Source organism: Delphinapterus leucas, chromosome 11, assembly GCF_059928025.1.
Source record: "Delphinapterus leucas isolate spDelLeu-1000000601 "Yukka" chromosome 11, BTC_Dleu_Yukka2, whole genome shotgun sequence".
Classification (NCBI taxonomy): domain Eukaryota; kingdom Metazoa; phylum Chordata; class Mammalia; order Artiodactyla; family Monodontidae; genus Delphinapterus; species Delphinapterus leucas.
The window spans coordinates 3,353,398-3,376,536 of record NC_143139.1 but is presented as its reverse complement, the minus strand read 5'-3'; the positions used below and the strand labels follow the sequence as shown (position 1 = coordinate 3,376,536).

Below are 23,139 nucleotides of genomic sequence, written 5' to 3'. Positions count from 1 at the left end.
GGCCCGTGAGCCGTGGCCGCTGAGCCTGCGCGTCCGGAGCCTGTGCTCCGCAATGGGAGGGGCCACAACGTTGAGAGGCCCGCCTACCGCAAAAAAAAAAAAACCAAAAAAACCCAAAACTTTGAAGAGTGAATGCAGATGCTGTAGACACCTGAGAAACGTAGCCAAGAGAGGAATAATCTAAAGAAACGTGTCATTCCTCACATCGATTAATTCAAGATGGAACAAAAATTTAGTGTAGACAATAAAGCTATAAAAGTACTAAGCAAAATCGTGGAGGTATTTTATTATCTTGTAGAAAGTCATTCTAAGCATGTCAGGAAAACTAGGAATTATAAAATTAAAGAGGTTAAGTTTACAGCACGAGATTTAATAACGTCTATAAAGAAAAATATAAATAAGGTTAAAAGACTAATAAGGTGGTCAAAATTTTGCAACACAAGACAAAGAAATAATGTCCTCAATATACATAGCTCTTAAAAATCATTAAGATTCCATTGAATGCAAAACTATACAGCCATTAAAAACAATACAAATCTATATTTATTGTCATATACAAATGTTGACATTAAGTAAAGGAAGCAAGTTACAAAGCGGTACATTCATGTAAAGGTGTACATATCTGTAGATACGCATACCTAAATATACAAAGGGAGCTGTCTGAAAGTAACTTTGCTTAAATCTTAATGTGGTCATTTTTGGGTGGAGGATGACTTTTCATTTACTTCTTTTTTTTTAATATTTCTGAAACAAATGTGCATGTACTGTTTATTTAAAAAACAAGAAATATATTTCCCCCCCAATTTTTAGAAATATTAGCATATTTACAAAGAAAAAAATCTATATTTGGCAGAGAAGTTAGTCAGACAGCAAAACATCTGATAAAGAAACACCAATGTGAAGGATTCTTAAAGGAAAGTAACTTTATGCATGGGATCGACACAGATACTTTGCAATCATCTTTGGAGACATCATCATCTCAGGGAGAATGCTCTAAGAGAACTTCCCGTCGCTGTTAATTCATGAACCAAAGGGGAAAAAGCAGACTAGAGATGTTTTTAAATAGCCTGGGGAGAGCATGGGAGGCAATTTTGAATTTGATACTACAAGGTATAAAGGGAAAATAATAGAATGGCCCATCAACTCCCATTATCAAGTTAATGATCTTATACTAGTAATGGTTACGTGTGCCGGCTAAGAGGGAGACAAAAATGTGAAAATGTGTGAAACACCGTCCTTACACAGTTCTGAAAAAACCACTGATTCCTTATCATGCATTTAGTGCTGCGATTCTCAACCCTGGCTGCATTTTTAAAATCACCTGTAAGCTTTTTAAAAAATCCTAATGCTTGGGTCTAGAAAAGGTAAATCTATAGAAACGTAAGTAGATTCGTGGCTGCCTGGGGTTGGGGAGTGGAAACAGGGAGTGATATGAATGGGCATGAAGTTTCTTTTTGGGGTGAGGGAAACATTGTAAAGTTAGACTGGAGTGACGGTTACACAATTCTGTAAATTTACTGAAAATCCCTGACTTGTACATAAGACAGTTTCATGGTACTATACCTCAATAAAGCTGGTCCAAAACATACTCTTGCTTGGGCTCTACTCTGAGATACTGTGATTCAATTGGTCTGGGGCGAGAGTGGCAGGAATGGTTTTTAAAAGTTCTCCAGACGATTCAAATGTGCCACCACGGCTGAGAACCACCAATGCAGTGATATGAAACCACTTTACAAAATTACTTGCAGGTTACCACGGCCAGGTTCTTTGAGATGGAGCATATACAGAGCTTATGACCACCTTTGGTTTCCACTGTCCATCCCCAACTCTACAACGGAACCTTGTCATGGTCATCGCCAATGCCACCTTGTTGGGGTGACTATACAGACATATGGCTCCACTTTTAGAACTGTAGCTTGAAAGCTAAAAGGATGCTCTGAATATATATGCTTAAGGTGGGTATGAAGTACGTTGGCGTTTGTTCAGGTAAATCCAATGAGTTTGAATTTGAAGGCACTCAGTCACAGCACATGAGAAAGAATATTAAACGGGAAGACTGAGGATGAAGGTCGGGAAGTAGAAATAATGGCTATCCTTAAACACTGAAAGGCTACCAAACAAGGGCAGTTGAACTAGTTTTCAGATTCTCTAGAGTCAGGATTGCCGTGGAAGGCCACAGGAGGATGGATTTCAGTTCTCTGCAAGGAAGATCTTTACAATAATCTTGTTCTAGGCATTGTGCTAATCCTGGAAATACAAATGCAGTGACTGAGTGGTTCTCCAATGCCAGCAGGCACCACAGTCACCTGGAGGGCTTGTTCAAACGCAGGTTGTCGACCCCGCCCCTGGAGTTTCTGACTCGGAAGGTCTGGGGTAAGGTCCAAGAATCTGCATTTCTAACAAACTCCCAGGTTATGCTGATGCTACGGATCCGGGGACCACACCTGGAGAAGCTGTAAATCTAAATGTTATCAGAGCTCCACGAAAGGCCATCTAAACCAGATCAGGAGGAGAGGAGTGATGTGAAAAGACTTCTCAGCAGAGGTTTGGGGTGTGCTGAACTTTGAAGAAAGAGAAAGTACGAAGGCACAGAATAATGTACAGGGTGAGCGAGAGTGAAGGTACAGCGAGGAACACAGGCACAAACCAGCAGCCTCTCAAGTTATTTATTGGATGTGTATTCTACACAGGGTATTGTTCTAGGTGTTGGGTATGGACATAAAGGGAACAAAGCCCCTGCTCTCACGGAATTTATAAACAATCATGCCGCATGCTGCAAAGTCCCATGAAGGAGCAGAACAAGCTGTTGTGAGAGGACAGGGGCCTCTGAAGAGGTGGCATTTAAGCCCGCACCTCAAAAATGAGACAGAAGCCTGGCGTGTTTAGGAAATGAAAATCCATGTATCGGAAGTACAGTGGCTGAGAGTGTGTGGAAGCAGATGCATGTAGAAAGACAAACACGAGCAGATTCCGTAGAACAACGCACTGAACATATCAGCTCTTTAGACGGTTTATTCTGTAGAAATTTGGAAGATCAACTGGACATCGACCAGACTAAAGACTACTCCGAAAAAACAGGTGAGAGTGGTGAGAACTTGAAGTGATGCCATCACACAGGAACGGAAGAGACGGAAATGAAGATGGGAGTGAACCTAAAGGATTTAGTGACCACCTCATTGCTCACGGGAAGCGAGCGGTCAGCAAGGACTTAGGATGGCTTGCAGAATTTTGGCTTGGGCACCTAGCTGTACTTTCGGTCAGGGTATAGAGAGGAACTGGTTTGGGGGTGAGAAGGTGGTAAGTTCAGGTTTTGACACAAAGAGTTTGGAGTGATTAAAACAAATACAAGTGGAAATGTTTACCAGTTGATTAAAGAGCAGAGCACGCCAGCCTGGGCAGGTGATTTTGATATGGGAAACAGCTGAATTAAAGTGTTAGCTGGCGGGGGCGGGGAACGAGGGCACCCGAGGAGGAGATACAGGATGAGCCTCTGAGGACACTGTTCGAAGGGTAAACAGAAAAGAAGACGAACGAGCAGCTGCAGAGAAGCAAAATTAGGAAAATGTAGTGGCCAAGAAGCCAATGGAGGTCTCTCACCAAGGGAGTGGACAAGTGTCAGATGTCACATACGAAGTGGAGTGCCCACTAGGCTTGGCAACATGTGGTCAGTTATGGCCTCCGTGAGAGCAGCCTCAGTGGAATGTGGAAAGGAGGGTCCAGGTTACCGTAGATTGAGGGATCTTAAAGTGAGGTGTGGGGACAAACGGGGCTTGGCTACAAAGGAAGGACCAAGAGAGCAGGAGAGGGAGCCAGGGTCAGGAGCACGTCAGAGGGAGAGACCTGAGCTCATGCGCTGAGGGAGGGTGCGAGGTCTCTGAGGAGGTGACGTGGGATGGGACTCACGGCTCGCCCGTTTGCCTACGGTCTGTGTTGGCCAGAGGACAGACACCCGTTCTGACACAGATGTGGATGCCGAGCCCGGCTGCTGGCTTCAGTTTCCTCCGTGTTACAGGGGAGGCCTCTGCTGAGGGAAGAGAGGTGGTGGGATGGGGACTGGACAAGAGACCAAGGTCTGAAGTGTCTTTAAGAATGGAAGGGTTAGGGAGTCCGCCTGCCGATGCAGGGGACACGGGTTCGTGCCCCGGTCCGGGAAGATCCCACATGCCGCGGAGCGGCTGGGCCCGTGAGCCATAGCCGCTGAGCCTGCGCGTCCGGAGCCTGTGCTCTGTAGCGGGAGAGGCCACAGCAGTGTGAGGCCCGCGTACCGCAAAAAAAAAAAAAAAAGAATGGAAGGGGTTGCTGGACCTTCACGGCTGCTGACCTGCTCTGAGAGCCGGCCTCCTTGAGTCAGTTTGTAGAGCTACCCATCAAGGGCGCGTGCTCGGCAGTATTTAGCAGCGACGACATCGGATGGCGGAACCGACCGGGGACGAGCTCCTGCAGGGCCAGAGTAAGGAGAAACAACCGACCACAAAGCTTAGTGCCAAGCAGAAAGGATGGCAGGGTTCAGTCAGGAGACTAAAGCCACCAGGGCCCGGGTGGCCTACTGGCCTCAGCAAAGAGCGGCCCAGAATGAGGAGGGCAGGGGCCGATGCTTTGGCGGGCAGGGGGCGGGCGCGCGAATTTCTCACTAAGACCGGGTAGCTACCAACTCAGGAGGAGGGAAGGGCACGGTTAGGTCTGTCGGAACGTGTCTGATACACTCGTCTTACTGAAGAGCACAGCAAGGTACTGGTCTTGGGGCACACGTCAAAGTGCCTGATGAACTCCGCAAAATTCAGACCCAAGTGGAGACCACGGGTGTGCTCTAATATGAACGTTAGTGACCGAGACTTGCATTTTCTAACAACAGAATATTCAGTAGAGCCTGCGCGTTCCCTCCTCAGGAGTACGGAATGGGAATTTGGACTACATGTCCAAAACCTCTCTACTATCCTCCCTTCTCAATTCCATCCAAGTTTTTCTAAGAAACATCCTTAGAAACGTCTGCCTTATCCTCCTTCAAGGAGAAGGGCTGTAACTTAAATGTCTTTGTATCCACAAGAACTAACTAACCCACACATGGTAGGAAACAGATTCCAAAAAGGGAAGTAAGCAACAGAACGTCATACAAAGAGCTAATACCCACATCAGTTCATTCCTAAATCCAACATTCTTTCTTATGTAACCCTGAAGTCCTCACCTGGGCTTTTGAAGTTTTTGTTTGTTTTGAGGGGGTGTTGTTTTTGAACTACATTAGATTCTGAGCTCACCGCTATGTCCCTGGCAACTCATCAGAGTTCCTTTCTACAAGGCTCACCGACTGGAACCACCAAACCATCTTTAAGGCTGTCTGTGGCATCTTTATTTTGCATTAACAAAGATAACATCCTGGCTCCACAGACGAGCTTAGAGAAAATCCTTGCCTAGTAAAGAAATTTCATGGGACTTTGTCACATGGAAACATTAAATCATCTTTCCGCCTACTAAAAGCAGGGCAGAAACACACTTTAAAGAGCAAATAGGTGAGAAGAGTCAAGAAATTCCAAATTGTATTGTCACAGCATACAGTCCTCGAGTGTGTTCTTCCGTATTGTTCGCTCGTCGTGTTATCTGAGACTTCCCAATGCAAGGCTAAGCTTCCCATGAAGAGATTCTGGATCTTCAACGTACTGGTATCAACCACAATGCCAAGGCCCCAAGAAATACGTGGTCTAAACTGGGTGGATTCCACACAACTTTTAAAAAGAAAAGAATTGGGCTTCCCTGGTGGCGCAGTGGTTGAGAGTCCGCCTGCCGATGCAGGGGACACGGGTTCGTGCCCCGGTCCGGGAAGATCCCACATGCCGCAGAGCGGCTGGGCCCGTGAGCCATGGCTGCTGAGCCTGCGCATCCGGAGCGGCAGGAGAGGCCACAGCGGTGAGAGGCCCGCGTACCACAAAAAAAAAAAAAAAAAAAAAAAGAATTTGTCAATCTTACGAAATTTCATGGTTTTTTTGTTGTTGTTGTTGGCAAGAAAATTCCTTTCCAAGTTCAGATAACCAGTTTTTTCTTCCTCCTTCTTCCCACTAATTCTCCTCCCTAACACATATATACACAATCAAACACTTCATGTTTGAGGCCAATTTCACTGCAGGCAGAACCTTAACATTTTCAGCAATGATCTGTCCCTCGCCTGCATGACCTGATAACCTTGGCAATGAGCAAAAAGGGCCATTTACTTCTCTTAAGTGTAAGGTGCAGTTTGAGCTAGTTTTAAGTACTAGGAGGCCAAAGGAAAAATGAAGTATTTCTTCATCTTTCCTGCTTTTATCACTGGTTCGCTACAAAGGGATAAACCGCTTAAGAAATCAACGGTGGGGAAAATGTCTGTTGGCCATCGCTGGACTCTTGCTGAAAACAGAGAAACGTGAAATCTGCAGGAATCACTTCTCCTACTTCACGCTTTCTGAAAACACTATTCTCAGCAATGTAACAGGCTAATCACACCACTGGTGAAGTTATTTGAGGCCAGTTCTTTATTTTATAGAGAGCAAATGCACATTAGAAACTGTTCTGCAACAGGTTAAAAGTGGCTCTCAGATCAATTACCAAAATCTACCTTTACTTGGTTACCACTTAGAGTTGCCACCAATGTGAATGACAGGGTAGGGGGGACCTGAGCACACACACAATTTAAAAAAATTTTTTAGATGTAATGCAAATAACTATACCTAACATTCTTTCAGAAAACAAAAGAAATGCAAAACATGCTCAAAAAACAAGAAATCAAGTTATACTTTTCATAAGGCACCACCAAAATCCCTGGTAAATTAGAGTCCATATTATATTTAAGTGTCTCACTAACAGGTAAATAAACATGTAAGAGAATAATCAATAGGTCTTGAGGCTTACAAAAGACATTCCTGTTTAGACATCTTGGAGTATTGCAAAAGTAAGAATAAGCAGGACACATCTTTAAAAACCCGTCACATCCTTTCCCAGTGCACATCATTCGTTGCATAGTGGTGACTGGATACGATCCAGACCAAGAGAAGACTAGAATTCCAAAATATATTAATATCCATTCTTTCCTTCTCATGCTGTAAATACTAAATGCCATGGCACATCCACATCCAAAGTAATGATATGCCTTAATTAAAAACAAACAAAAAAGTGGGATTTCAAAAGGTAAAAGGCAAACCAATTGCCTGCTTTTAAAAATGTAGACTTAAGGACGTACTGCAAAAGCAACTTTCTACACACATATGAAGCTAGTTCATATGTGTACCTTTACTGAACCTGGTTACGTGTGGGTCTTTGCTTAATTTTCCCCCAATTTTCAAATCCCCCTTCAAATTGCCACTTTCTCCTTAAAAAGTGGATAATCCCTCCTCTGAAAGAAGGGCTTTCTCAGTTTTCCCTTTCACCCTCCTACTTTAAGCACTGGCTGATATTCACACAAATGTACTGTAGAATTAAAATATTGCCAAGTAGGGAGTTTCTCTTACACCGACTGAATTGCATCAGAATCTAAGAATTAAGAGAAACAAGCTGACATTTCTTGGACACGTGTCGAAGACAAAAGTAGAGAAGTGAAGCACAGGTGAAATCGTTCTCATCTCACAGGTCAGCCCTCGCTGGGGTTTTGATTATTCAAGTACATCGCGGGCGACCCAGGTTTCACATCTGCCGTTTCAATTATCTGAAGCGTGACTTGCAGTAGCTGTTGTTCCATGATGTCCACGTGTGAGTCAGGAAGAGCTGGGAGGCAGCAGCTCGGGAAGGAGCCTGGCCCTGCGTCTCCACACATCTCTGCAGGGTCACTACAGGCAGCGAGGCCAACCCCGGCTGGAGGGACCACAAGAGAGCTGTCGTTGCACTTGCGCAGTTCCAAGGACCTACTCTTGACCTACCAGTTTTCATCTTCCTTCCTATATAACCTTTGCCAAAATGGTTTATAATGAACGTGGTGAGAAATACCTTTGAAAGAATTAACGAATAAGTTAAAGAACAAGTGGTGCAGAACTGCGACTCTGAGGAGATAGGAAGGGTAAAGAAACATTTTAAATCAAGTTTTAATATGAAATGTTACAACACCGCAGAATGGAGTTACGTTGTAAAATAAGTACTTTCCTCTAAGTGAAAAAAACATCGTCATTTCTTTAACAGATGAATCTTAGTTCACTAATTACAAAATTACACATTTCTATATATTTTTCTTTTCTCTTTCTTTTTTTAAACTGTCTCTCATCTGTTCTCAACCTTTGGTCTAAATGGTCAAAAGTCAGACCAAATCCTCTGTGACTTTCAAATAAATACAGAAAATCCCACAGTATCAATTAAATGATATATTTGAGTTTCAAACTGTCAGAAGATAAACAGGGAGCTACTCATGGTTGGAGAAGATAAACAGGGAGCTATTCATGGTTGGAGACTGCCTTGCGTTTTTCTCTCAGTCAAATATGCAGGCAAATACCTATTATGAACATAAATTATTCCCTACACAGCCCTCTATCCACCCACCACACTCCAAGCAGCAGAGCACCTTAGCTGTCTTTCTCAGCACCTCATGCCCCTCCACTGATAGCTGAAGAATGAAGGAAAAACAAGACATTTTTAAATGTATTCCATTCCAGGCAGCCATCACTTAAGACTGCATTCAATTTTTAACCCACAAGCACTTGAAGACTTTTACAGAGAAGACCGAACGGCAAAAAACATTGTGCTTTCTTCTATAATATCAACCAGATGAAATTCTTAACTAAGCAGTAATATCTTTATGTATTGAGAGACTGGCAAAATGATAACTTATGAAACTGGTTACTTAGTTACCTTGTACTTTCCATTGAAATCTTAAATCATACACACACTTGAGATGAGGTTTTAAGACCCATGCACACCAACACTTATGAACCTCTTAACAGGCCAAGACACTCAAAACGTTATATGATATTAAGGGAGAAATGAGTAAAAAATAGGTAGTAGAACCGTAGAGAAAGCATTTCCAGAAACTAGATTTTATAGGAAAGGTTTTGCTTTTTTTAGTAAGATGCCTTTTGAGTTAAATCTCATACCCACGCAAACTGTGACTGGACAGTACATTTCACTTCTAGTTACTAGAAGACATTTCTTTAAAAGAGATCGGGGCAAAAAGGGAAGACAAGACTAAAAGCTGCCCTCTGGGCCCACCCTGCTCCCCCCTTTTAAAAGGAAAACTGATGAATTTAAGTCAAACCACAGATCTTCAAACCGAAATAAAGGGACACAGCATAGTGAAGACAAAACACCATTTTTAGTTTGTTTGGTGGGTTTTGGGGGTTTTTTGTCCTAAAAAAAAAAAAATTAGTCCCCTTCTAATAAGAGTTTCCATACAGCTTACCTAACACCTTCACAAGGACACAGAACACAACAGGAGGGAGGAGAACACAGCACCGTAGTTCCAAACTTCCACGTACAAAACAGAACTACCATCACAGATACAGTATGACCAGGTTTCCCCACAGAAAGGGACAAGTCCCAACACACAAACGAAATATAATTACCTATTCGAACAAAACCAAGATGGAAGATCTGGTCGGGCTAGGATGGAGAAGGAAGTGCTAACTCCTTGTACTACAAGGAAGGAATGGGATTCCTTTATTAAAAAGCAAGACGAGAAAGCAAGCCCCCAAATGGATTTTTGACGCTGAAACTCTGTCATAAGCTGCTGGTAACAGTGTGTGTGTGTGTGTGTGTGTGTGTGTGCGTGCGTGCATGCGTGTGTGTGTGTGTGTATTCATATATGTATATTAAAAAAGGAAAAATAATCTATTTATAGAACAGTCAGTAGTCAGAGACATTTAGAAAAAAGTAAAAACAAGTCCTTTTTTCTTTTTTTAAAAAATGGATTTACTAAACAACTTTGTCACCCAGAGGTACTCTAAGCCCACGTCCTCTGATGAAGCCACGTGCTGTGCGACAGCATCTACGGCGGGCCACGGTCAGAAACGGCCAGTCCTGGGAACCACAGCCAGCGGGGGCCGGGCTGCAAGGCAAGAGCTGTTATTTGCTGGTCTTGCTCGGGGCCATGCCCGAAGCCTCGTGGCACCTGGTGCACTTGTGAATGAAGGGTTCCCCGAAAAGCAGGCACCGCTGTGGCTCAGTAAAACATTCTGACTTGTCTTCTTTGCTACCGCAGAAGCCTGGATCCACGTACCTGCTCTTCTTTAAAATGCAGACCCAAGGCAGCAAGACTTCTCAAAGCCAAAAAAAGGCTCCTCGCCTTGAAATAAAATCTCTTCTTCCCAGAATCCAATCTAGTCAGACTTCTGAACTAGATGCCATCCTCCTCCTTAGGAAGATGAGGTGATCTGCCTCTCAACTGGGGTTTTCTTCTTGGTACAAACAAGCACATGGAGCTGAGGTCTACGGGCTGTGCCACTACCCATGGCCTCTAACAGGACTAACTTCAGCCCTGGCCCTCTCCTAGCTGGATGTGTAGGGCGTCAAATGCCAGGGCAGAGTGGAAGGAAACTGCTATTCTACTCCTCCCCCGCTGGCTTAACTAAGGAGATCCAAGGGATCAGCACCTCTGGGTGGTGCTGGCTGCAAACCTCTAACTAGTACCAACTGGCCAGAAGCCGCAGCCTACATGCCCTGCCGGCACACAAACGCATTAATGCCAACCAGCCACCCTAGCGCTCAAATGTCTGGCCTTAATGTGACAAGCAATCTCAGAGGAGACACGAACTGAAACACTGGCTGCTGGACCAAAGCAGACACCCTCGGCACAGATGTGCTGACAGAGAACGCAGATCCCACGTCCATGCAAAGAGGAAGTCGGCTGGGAGGACTTGCTCAGAAGGCCATTCGTCTTTGGAAGCAACATTCTGAGTGGATGTAAACCACTCTACTGACTACGGTCTCTGTGTGGTCCGTTTTCCCCCATGTCCCAAGCTAACCCAGCACCTGCTAACTGGTCTCTTTAAGGTCCTCCACTGGTAGCTTGTAGCTCATTATGAAAGAAGGAGGTGCTGCTGGACCTGGGCTATCTGGCCCCTGCTTCTTTGCACAGTTTGTACAGATGTAATCTTCATTTTCAGCCATTTCTGGAGATACACCCACACAAACTTGGTGAAACCACTCATCACAGCCACCATCACACTGCACCCAGTCTACCTGTTGGAGACAAGATCAGGGAATGTTTAGGTTACATACACATTAAGCCTGGAATACAAGCAAACCAAAGAGCTTTCTTGGCTTAAATGATAGCAAATAATTGGGATGCCCAGAGATAGACAATGACTTCTTACGGGGTTATTTTTTAAAGAAAGAAGCTGGGAAGTTGATACCCCCAAATTATTTTTTCCATAATATGTCCACAAAATTAGGCCTCTTAGGTACTCCATTACCTCATAAATACCTGGGGCTCCTAGTGCGGCAGAAACACGTTTGAGAAAATTTGACAAAAAAGGAACTTCTAATAGAGCAGCCAAGTAGTTTTAGCTAATATTAACAATTTCTAGGCTCTAAGACAATGCAAGTATCAATCAAGAAGAGTACAACAATGTGAAGGCAATCCTGTGTATTAGCTTTATTTCAAAGAGATAAGCCAAAGTACTAAGAGCATTAAATACCTTTTTAGAAAAGCAGTCACATAGGCCACTTTTTAAACTAATATTTTTTATTCTTCTCTTCTTCCGTTACAAATACAACTCCCTATAAAAAGTCAGCAAATATCAGAGGTCAAATCTTACAAATTAGCCAATTAAAACAGTCAAAGACACAGGTCAATAGATCACTCTGAGGTTTCAAATTAAAGTCTGGGTAACTGATGGGTCGGTGGCAGACGCCGGGCAAGCTCTGACCCTTCAGAGAACACTGTGATTACAGGAGGCTAGAAAAGGACTATTGCTTGGTGACTTTAAGCCCGGGGCACGTAGGTAACGGTGAGGTGATCTGGGGCTTTCCTATTTGGCAGCTGACTGGGGTAGTTTTTACAGCTATGCCACTGCTGATTAGAACCTTTAAGATCAAAGAGCTACTTGCCCTTCTCTCCCCAGTACAGAAGTTGATAACTTCACTAGCAACGCAGTCACTTACAACAATGAGCTTTGCCAGAAAACAGGGCAAAGTATGGAGTATGAAGGGATCAATTAAGTACTTCAGTACAGCTTATGAGAAAGAACAGAGGAAGGAGGTTTGGGCTATAGGGAAATGAGTCTCAGGAAAAGTGAGGAGTTTTCGAAATCTGTCCATATACTATAAAACTTATCAAAAGTGTGATACTCCTGGTTAGTAGTTTCCAGGTTTTTAGTAAAGGGTGGGAGAAATCATCTGTCAAAATAATCTTTTTGCTTTCGCCGTTCCTAGAGTTCTTTTGTAAAATTTGAGGCAAGTCATTTAATCTCCCTAAGGCCCCATTTCTCCATCTGTAAAATGGAGATCAAATCTTGCTCACAGGATTATTTAGAGGATCAGGTAAAATAATGTCTGGCAAGACACCTGGTCCCCAGCCTGGGACACTGAAGGCACTTTTTAAGATCACAGTCTCCTGGCTCTACTCACTGTCCTACCTTCCACAAAACATTCTGCACCTTCAAGTAACTGCCTGCAGCACTACCTGCGTCAGAATCACCTGCTGCGTCTGTTAAAAGTGTAGCTGAAACCCATCCCAAACCCACAGACTCAGAATATCTTGGGGGACAAACCAGAATCCTGCACTGTGACCAGCTCCCAGGTAATCTTAAATATTCTAAATTTGACCATCGCTGGCAGTACGTGGTCCCGCTTTCTGTAAGTTCGGAGTGACTTAATTACTTCCTGACATAAACTGTGGTTTTGTTCTTCAATTGTTTGTGTGATATTTAGCTTCTGAAGTCTGTGCAGTGAAGAAAACAACTGATCTAAATGTCCCTGCTGTGGCAAACTGTCCTGGAGACAGAAAAGGGAGACAATGACTCAAAAATACAGATGCTACCAGCAGGTGAAGATTTATAAAGTGCTAATCTGACAGCAGGTGAGCTCAGCCCAACTGTCCGGCTATTTGGAGCTGATCAGCGGGACTGGGAGACCTGTGCTTCTCTGGGCCGCCCAGCCTGGAGGTGCCAACCTGGTTATGACAACCCTGAGTCAACAGGTAACTACTCCTGCCTCCAGTTATCTAACCCAGTCCAGCCCCCACCGGGTAAGAGGGTTACCAATTCACCACTATTTGCTGCCGAGAAAAGCGGCCCCATGTCTTTTAGAATCTAATTGTGCACTACACGCCCTGGCTTCCGGTCTCCCAAAATCATATCTATTGCTGTCTTTCAAATAAGGAAGACAACATTTCCTTTTGTGATTTTGGCTAGAGGTCCATTCCTAAGCCCAGCTCTCCCACCATCCCAAAAAAGTATATAACTTTTCTTGAGATGCTATCCCAGCCTACCTGTTACACAACAATTTACCCTAATAATCTAGCAGGGAAAAAATAGCCCTCTTGGACTTCCCTGGTGGTGCAGTGGTTAAGAATCCGCCTGCCAATGCAGGGGACATGGGTTCAAGCCCTGGTCCGGGAAGATCCCACGTGCCACGGAGCAAATAAGCCCGTGCGCCACAACTACTGAGCCTGCGCTCTGGAGCCCGCAAGCCGCAGCTACTGAAGCCCATGCGCCGCAACTACTGAAGCCCGTGCGCCTAGAGCCCGTGCTCCATAACATGAGAAGCCACCGCAATGAGAAGCCCACACACCGCAACGAAGAGGAGCCCCCGCTCGCCACAACTAGAGAAAGCCCACACGCAGCAACGAAGATCCAACGCAGCCAAAACTGAATAAATAAATAAAATTATTTTTTAAAAATAGCCCTCTTTACGAGTATCTTCCTATCATGTTCATCTACTTACAATCAAAATCCAGTTCTACTTTTGTCTGGAATGTCAGCTGAATCTGCAGACTATGCAGTAGCCTGAACACTCAAGAACAAAGAATTTGGCTAACCGCATAGTAAGTTCTAATAGTCATTTCCCCTTTCAGTATTTCTGGGAGATATACTTATCAAATCAAAAAAAAGTAATTACTGAAAAGCTTCACAGCAACGAGCTGTTCAGATATTAACTGATAAGACATTTAACTATAGTAAAAATAGCTTACTGGGTTTGGATTGGGGGAAATGTGTGCTTAAATGAGAAATATAATGTTAGTTTGGCATTTCATGTTTTGCTATATGGTTTCATATTTACACGTAAGAAAAAATATTTGGCACATTACATTTTTGGTTCATTTCTGAGCGCATATTACTGCACTGGGAAAAAAGAAAGCCTCGTGATTTAGTGACAGTCTTAGTTACCCACCTGAGCTCTTTTTATTTTGGCATTCAATCTCTTTTGCACTGAAGTTTCTTGCAAAAGCCAGATTTCAAAATTAAAACAATTTAATCAAGTATGACATATGTTCACAATCCCTGTGTATGTTTTTCTGGTGATCTTAACAGTAAGTAACCAACCCTCCCAGTCTGCCTAAGATTAACAGGTTTCCCAAAACACAGGAATTGCGGTGCTAAAACCAGGAAAGTCGCAGGCAAGTTGGGACAGTTGGTTACCCTATCATAACATCACCAGTTTGTGTGTGTCTCTCATTCAGGTAATCCAACCTTTGATTACCTATGCCAAAAGGAGATATGAATGATAAAGCCACTGATAACGCAAACACTTTTGCTGAGACAACTCTCCACAAAAATCTTTTAAAATCAGAGCGGCTGGGACTTCCCTGGTGGTGCAGTGGTTAAGAATATCCACCTTCCAATGCAAGGGACACGGGTTCGAGTCCTGGTCCGGGAAGATCCCACATGCCGCGGAGCAACTAAGCCCTTGTACCACAACTACTGAGCCTGCGCTCTACAGCCCGTGAGCTACAACTACTAAGCCCATGCGCCACAACTACTGAAGCCTGCACACCTAGAGCCCATGAGCCACAACTACTGAGCCCACGCGCCACAACTACTGAAGCCCGCGCGCCTGGAGCCCACGAGCCACAACTACTGAGCCCATGCGCCACAACTACTGAGGCCTGCATGCCTAGAGCCCACACGCCACAACTACTGAAGCCCGTGCGCCTAGAGCCCACTCTCTGCAACGAGAAGCCACCGAAATGAGAAGCCCGTGCACCGCACGAAGAGCAGCCCCCGCTCGCCACAACTAGAGAAAGCCCGTGCGCAGCAACGAAGACCCAACGCAGCCAAAAATAAATAAATAAATTTATTTTTTAAAAAATCAGAGTGGCTAACAAATAGTAAAAGTGAGAGACAGAAGTTTATAAACATAGTTTCTCTTTATTTATCGTGCCAAACTTCTTAGGGAGGTAGTAATGGGTAAGGAAAAAGCCCATAGTAAGAAGGTTAAAAAAAAAAGTAAAGAGAAAAAAAATCTATTTTCATAAGTAAGATTAAATATTTATTTTAATGCAGAAAAAATGTTACTTAAATATTAGCTTGAAAGAATTTGCTCCTTCAAATTAACTCGTTTTACTCTTGGTACCAATAAGATTGAATGAAAGTGGCAAAATTCACGGAGAAAAAGATTCTGAACCTTAAAACTAATTTTTTGAAAACAGTTCTTCATTGTTATTTTTAAAATTAATTTCAACTTGAATTTGATAATGATGGAAGAGATAGTTTGGGGTTTTTTTAAACCTTTTACATTTTCTGATAATATTTTTCTTTTTTCTTTCTAAAACATCTTGAAATTGAAGCTAGGTACATTTAAGTAATCCTTCAAAGTTTTCTCGATCTGCACATTTTTTGGTAAAAATAATAGTAATTACTAGTTAGAATACATTTACCTAAATATAAATGAACCCAAGAAGTTGTGTGGGTTTTTTGCTACATGATATTTAAAGAACACAGACTTCCTTAAAAAACACTCTTTTCTTGTCATCCTTTTGTTCTGAAGATGCGTACCATGCATTAATTTGTTTTCCTTAGAGAAGCACTATACTTCAAATTGAGAAAGTTGTAAAATTCTTTACCAAGTTTCTAAAGAAACACACCTTCCATTTAGTAAAACTGGTGTCAGAAACAGACTTGGAGAACCATAAAAATTGCAAAACAGAAATGACGGGCAAAATGTTCATAATCTGAAATAATCTGTTTAAAATTAAACACATTATAGAAATACATCATTCATATAAGTGTCTTTCATGTAGCTATTGACAGGTTAAGGCACACCTGCTCACCTGTGTATGTGTTCTGACAATTTTTGTACTAATCTTAAATTAATGTGTACAAATCTTTGTACGTTTTAAACAATAGACATTTTCTCTAAATATTCAGCTAAATCTACTTTTGCTCCATCAAAATGTAGATGATAACTTTCCAGATTTTTTTTTTTCTTGGCCACGCCATGTGGCATGCAGGATCTTAGTTCCCCAACCAGGGATTGAACCCAGGGCCCCTGCAGTGGAAGCGCTGTGGAGTCCTAACCACTGGACTTCCAGGGGATTCCCCTTTCTAGATTTTTTTTTTTTAAATACCTATAATGTTAGGAGTAAATCCCAGGGTTCATCTAAAAATAATGATCACATCTTAACACCTAAGTTGCATTTTTGGTTAACTAGTGCTTTCACATACAGATGATCTCACCTTACTCCTTGACCACCCTGAGAGGAAGCAGGACATGTGTTACCAATTTTATGGCAGATGAGAAAAAAACTGCCTGTAGCGTTTATATGCTACAGGAAAAGAACAGGGATAGCAGATGAACTGAACTGTATTTTAAATGCTGAACAGAGGAGAGGCGAGAGGTTATTAAGTGAAAAGGAGAAAAAAAGAGAAAGGTTCATGATGGATATAAACACTGTAGGAAGGATGATAGGAAGGCTTGAAAAAGAAACATATCCTGTTGCCAGTCCTCCAACTGCCATACAATTAGTTAAAGGAGGAAGAAAAGGGAGAAGGTCCTGCCAACACTAAGCTGCTAATACTTCAGACCCAAGGAGAAACTGCTAACCTGTCATCAGCCTCTTTAATAAACAGATTCAGATGAGAATAAATTCAAATGAAAGATAAAAATAATATACGCACATATAATGCATCTACCAAAATGCTTTAAAAATATTTATAATATAGAAAAATACTTACGAAACTAATAAAGCAGATACAAAAGTGGGCAGTATGACACGATATAAAACAAACTATACAGGAAAGTAATTGGAAGGGAACACACTAAAATATTTACAGCTGTGGTCCTCAGAAAGCTGGACTACGGGATATAAATTTTACTGTATATTCATTTTCCAAAAGTGAGTAGAAAACCTTTAATAAGTATAATTTAAATACGTGTCATTTAGTTTTGCACTGTGTTTTTGTACTTGCATCTCAGTTACCGGAGGGGTGGGGATATTAGCGGAGAGGACCTGGTCTGGGAGCCAGGGTTCTACTTTCGGTTTTGCCACTAATGAGCTCTGTGACTTTGGTCACATCATTTACCTTCACTCAGTCCTGGCTTCCTCATTTGTGAAATGAAGAGGCTGGACAAGGTGACCTCTTCAAGCTCTAACAAGTATTTAACTGAGGAGGAAAGTAAGGGAATAGTGATGCAGCTGTGTTTATTCTGTTGATATATTCAAATTGAGGAGCTATTAAAATTCTAAACATCAAGTGGTGTATGGAGATAATAAAATTAAAACCATGAATTTACTAATAATCTTGATGGGAACACTATAATAGATACCTTCAGCCATTTAATGAACTAGGATTTTTCATGAAGTCCATCCGTCTTTCTCAGAAGTTTATAACATCAATTATTACCTTAAGAAAGACCATCATATCCTTGCTAATATTTAAAATTCAGGGCTGACATTTCAAAAATAATACCTTTAAAGGTCTTTATTTTTTGCAAGAGATGTGAAAACAATCATATTCTATTTAGGAGAGTACACACAGGGCCGGGTGTGGGTAAGACACCGACCAAAAGGGAAGATTTAACCCCCTAGTTTTAGGTCTTCAGAACTGATCTCAATGCAATTTGCCACAGCTCTTAGGATACCGGCCCAGGACTTTTCGGGCCACTGTGGCTAACTGACAAGATGTCTAGTCCCCCGAGGCACCCTGCAGGGAAGGGACACAACTGCTCTGAGCCCTGCTGTGCCCACGCATGAGACACACCGCTCCTGGTACCACACAGCTTCTCTCTGCTCAGTCAGGATGATCACCACGTATACGATTTCTAAAACACAACATTTCTTCTACTAAGAGCCTCATAACTGAAAATGTTTCTAGAAACTGAATTAAACATGTGACGTCACAAGGCCAAACAGACCATCATTACCTCAAACCCAGGTGTGCCCGGCCGCTGCTCCACGTCCCCGCGCATACTTGGCGGGTACAGCTAGACTCACCTTGTCCTTGCAGGGCCTCTGGCAGTTCTGCGCGGCACACACAGCGTTCTCGTCGTCAGATTCCTCTGCTCCTGACCAGTCATATTTGGAGGGGATGTCCAGCACCTTCTTCTCTCTCTTCTTCTCCGAGCTCTCCTTCACAAGTTCAACTTTGGCTGCAGCAGCCTTCTCCTTCTTTTTCTTCCTCTCTTCTTCTTTTGCTAGTTTCTTGGCCAGTTTGTTCAGCTCCTTTGATTTTTCCACACTTAATTTTAATTTCTTCTTTTTAGGTTTATCCATTTTCTTTAGCTCCTTGGACTTCTGCTTTCCTTCGCCAAAAAGCTGTTCTTTTTCTAGCTTCCGTTTCCGTTTCTTCTCTGAAGAGTCCTTTCCTTTTATTTTTAATGGTTTCTCTTCCATGCTGTCATCCTTCATAAGTATAAAAATAGAAACAATTTTAAAGCAAGACATTTAAAAACTGGTTTATTCTCTTACATGAGGTATCAGGAATAGGCAATTTCACAGAGACAGGAAATAGGATATGAGTTACCAGGGCTGGGGGGAGGGAAATGGGATTTATTATTTAATGGTACAGAGTTTCTGTTAGGAATAATTTTAAAGTTCTGGAAATGGATACTGGTAATAGTTGTATAATATTATAAATGTAATCAAAACAACTGAATTGTATACTTAAAAACAGTTGAAATGATAAATTTTATGTTGTGTACATTATACCACAATAAATATTCTGAAGATATTTTAAGAAGGCAAATATAATATTCAAAGAAGATAACAGTAGAAAATAATGACAAGCCCTAAATAAAATATCTGACTTATTTTTAGCTTATCAGAGGGAAAAAAAAGGCAAAAAAAAGTATCTGCATATATTAATATAGTCTGTAGCACCTCTACGTAACTGAGATGAAAACATACACAGAAAGCTAAATGTATACTAAATAATTATGTAATAACTCTTTGGGTCTCCATTTACCAGTACTAAAGTTCTTTATTAACTCAATAAATCCTTGGTGGTTAAGAAGTTATCAAAACTGTCAGCAAAACACAAAATTTTATCCATGATCTCATTACAAAGGGTATGTAGTGACTTTCACAAGAAAACAGTTGCTGTCACGAAGCAAAAACACTTGCCTTTTTTTCCTCAACTGTCTAATATTGTTGCTATTTATGTGCCAAGGTAGTAAACATTAAAGATTTTAATAGTAAAAGTGTGTCCAGTAACAGAAAGAACAAGGGGTAAGGTAGAAAAAGAAATATTGAAAAACATAAGCTTGATAATTACTTAAGAAATAACACTTGAGAATTTATTTTCCCACAGATTTGATACTGGAATATCTTTGACAGGAACCTCAGAATCTGCAGATTCGTAAAGAACACTGGGTCACAAGTGTCTTAAGTCTATCACATCTTGAATAAGATATTGAACTTCTCAACACTTTGTGTTTCCTTATATGTGAAATAAAGATCAGATGAGATAACGGATGTGAAGAAAATGCTCTGCGACTGGAAAATACTATCTAAGTCAGGCACCCTCAATCTGACTCCAAACCAAAGACAAACCACAGTGCACCAGGCGTATCCGTGTCAACTGCTGCTGACGGCGTACCTTCCGCCTCATGGAAACAGTCATGGAAAAGAATAATGAAAAGGATACTGGAGTCTAATGCCAGAGAGAGAACCCAGGTCTCTGTTTTTACTCCACGTGTGACCTCAGGCAAGTTTCTACGTCTCTGACCCTTACTTTCTTCACAGGTAGAATGAGCTAAATACTCGCCATGTCTATCCTTTCCCCCTCCCCCTCAGGACTATGGTGAGGATGAATGAGATCATGGATAGAACAACATGTATAAACTGTATAAATAAGAAACTGTGTGATTTATAATTGTATAAAAGTGTGTAAATTGTATAAGTGTATGTGGACTCCCCCTCCCACCCAATCCACTTCTATTTAACCATTCCCTTGCTTCCTGTTTTCAACCACTATATTGCCCCCTGCCTAACTTTTGGGCCTTTCACCAGTGTGAGCCTGGGCTAAGGAAGTTGTTCTCAACTTGTGAATTACAGTACCTCCCTTTCTTTTCGGCAGAAATGGCCTTTTTAAAAACTGAATATTACATAAAATCTCAATAAAGAAAACCACAAAGCAGAACTACTTTGGCTTAATGAGAAAGTAGGACAATCAGAGTACTACCCACCCAGCCACCCCTTGTGGCAATCTGTGGTACCTCCAAGGAACTTGGACACTCTAAGTGGTTTTAAAACCACTGTAAGTAAGCTTCAAATCCATACCTCCATGATATGCAGGAATCTGTCTTCAGAGGGTGGGTGTGTGGCCTGCAAAATCCGCCATATGTGTTGAGTCTCATCCAGAGACACCTCCAGGAGATCTCCAACCATCATAAGTTCTTCCAGCTGGGCTTTAGCTCCAGGCGATAACTCTAGCACCGGAGGCTCCAAACTACGGGGCACCAGAGGGCTCTTCCGAGGTTGTTTCCTTGGGGTGTTAGAACCTTTCCCCCAAAATATAAGACAAAATAATGAAAACTATTGAAAAACTGTAATGTTTTGAAAGTAAATATTTAGAAGAATGGTCCCTCCTCCTCCAACATTTAATTTAGAAGTTTGGGTTCACTGCATCAGTATGAAAGTGAAAATAAAATTTTTAAAAATACGGAACAGAAAGACCTAGAATTCTAATGACCACTCTAAAAAACTGGTTTAGAGTAAAAAAAAAAAAAAACAGGTTCCTTATTGATTCTTTACCTTGTGACTGGAGGGGAAGGGGAATGGGAGAGAATCTCCTACCCCATGCTCTCTCCGTTTCAGAGAAGACCAAAAGACTAAGCATATAACTGCCCCATATGAATGATATCTACTTAACAAACAGCAGTAATACGCTGTTCCATAAAACCCTGAGTTTTACTGTGACGAGAGAAACACTCTCCCTTTTCCAGAGGTGTGACCTAAAGCAGTCTGACTCATTTTCACTAGGGACAAAGAAAGTGAACATAATAGAGAAATTACTTACCAAGGGATGAAAAACTAACAAAGCTTTCCAAAACCAGAATGAATATTCTTAAAAAGCAGCAAGCTCCTCAACAACCGGTAATAAACAAATAGAGGATAAATAACTACCTATCAGGGATTTGATAAAAATAAAATGGGACTAGAATGGGACCAGATGGCCTCTAAAGTCCTTCTAATTAGGATTCAATAATTCTATGGAAATTTTTAGGTTATGACCTAATGACAGAAAAATGCTAACAGAGACTGGCTTTTCCAAAGTTGCATTTTTTCAGGTTCTATCGCATTTCACTGCCAGGGTTTGTACTGAAAGAGAGATTCAGTATGGTTTCAGGCTTCTCTTCTCCATGCCGCTACCAAGGGCCGTAATACCTTGAGAACAGCTCTTAGAAGCAGACGAATAAGCATGCTCAGCACAGAAGGAGGGTGCCGTCCACATGTGCGTGACCACCTCCTCGGACTTGATGGGAATCTCTTCATCACAAAATAGGCTGGGCTCCAGACTGCTGGAGGATTTCACACTGGCTGTGTCCTGTAGAAGAAACGAAGCGGGCACGGAGAATTGGAAACAACTTATCCCGTGACAAGAATCTAAATACAGGCTTTCAGGTTAAAGTTTCTAATATAACACAGCATATATATATAAAAATAAATAAATAAAAGATCTTAAAATTAAATATATGGTATTTAGTAAGACAGAAAATGTCCATTGGGGAAAAAAACAGAAATCACCAGAGTTTCAAGCCAAAAGGAAAAGAGTAAAGCTCAAAAGTAATCCTCAGGGCTTCCCTGGTGGCGCAGTGGTTGAGAGTCCGCCTGCCGATACAGGGGACACGGGTTCGTGCCCCGGTCTGGGAGGATCCCACATGCCGCGGAGCGGCTGGGCCCGTGAGCCGTGGCCGCTGGGCCTGCGAGTCCGGAGCCTGTGCTCCGCAGCGGGAGAGGCCACAACAGTGAGAGGCCCGCATACCGCAAAAAAAAAAAAAAAAAAAGTAATCCTCAGAGATAATAAACCTACAAGAAAATTACGATTACGTAATCAACTTTCTACAGTCTACAACTCATAAAAACTCCTGTAGCCACAAGTTAAGGAACTTTGACCCTTTAAGAAAAATAAAATGGACTTAGGAGGGGAATAAAGGTTTAGATGTGACATCTTAAGGACACAAATTATTTAATCCTCTCTAAAGGTTTTCAAACCTAGATGCTTACCAACTGCTCTTAATATAATAAACAGCCTGACAGTATTCGAACTATACAATTGTGACAAGTCTAATTAGGGCTCAGACGATCCTCCCCTGTAGTTAGGGGAGAATAACCCACAAGTACAGCTTCAACGGTCACAGTGCAATCAGGGAGACAGAAATCACAAGAAGTTCAACAAGGAGAATTTAATAAAGTGAACTCGTTAAATGTACATTAAAGTCTTGAAAAGGCAAAACAGAAACACCAAAGTAACACTAAGACAACTGCAAGAAAAGAGTTGCCATCTCTAAGGGTTGAGGTAACAGAGAAAAGAAGTGGGGTTATTAGAACCAAGAAGCTCAGAGAAGGGGCCTGCAGAGTTGGGACCCAGACCTCTGAGGAGGAAGTGCTGGTTCTGCTATCCCTAATAGAACACAATGTGGCTGGCTTCTGGAGTGTGAAAAAAACATCAACTAGAAATTGGAACCAGTTGCCACTGCCAGGGTAAAAAAACAAAAACAAAAATTAAACAAAAGCCCCCCCCCAAAACGAAAAACAATTGTAGTTCAATGATGACAGGAATGGAGAATAAAACAGGGGAAGGATCAACTCCCTTCTCA

At 42.1% G+C, this 23,139-nt stretch overlaps 1 protein-coding gene across 4 annotated transcripts in view; it reads right to left on the bottom strand.

Annotated features, from left to right (window-relative positions):
- The window catches only part of KDM5A (lysine demethylase 5A), a 96,420-nt gene that overhangs the window by 12,454 nt on the left and 60,827 nt on the right, over positions 1-23,139 (bottom strand). For 2 of the 4 annotated variants that reach the window (XM_022577253.3, XM_022577255.3), the window contains exons 25-27: positions 21,707-21,866; positions 20,600-20,820; positions 18,314-18,721 (exon numbers count right to left, since the gene is read on the bottom strand). In XM_022577253.3, coding sequence (XP_022432961.1) covers positions 18,314-18,721; positions 20,600-20,820; positions 21,707-21,866 — 789 coding nt within the window. Of the gene's footprint in view, positions 1-349; positions 11,119-18,313; positions 18,722-20,599; positions 20,821-21,706; positions 21,867-23,139 lie in introns of those variants that run through there. The other 2 variants (XM_022577252.3, XM_089920118.1) reach the window with 2 other exon arrangements.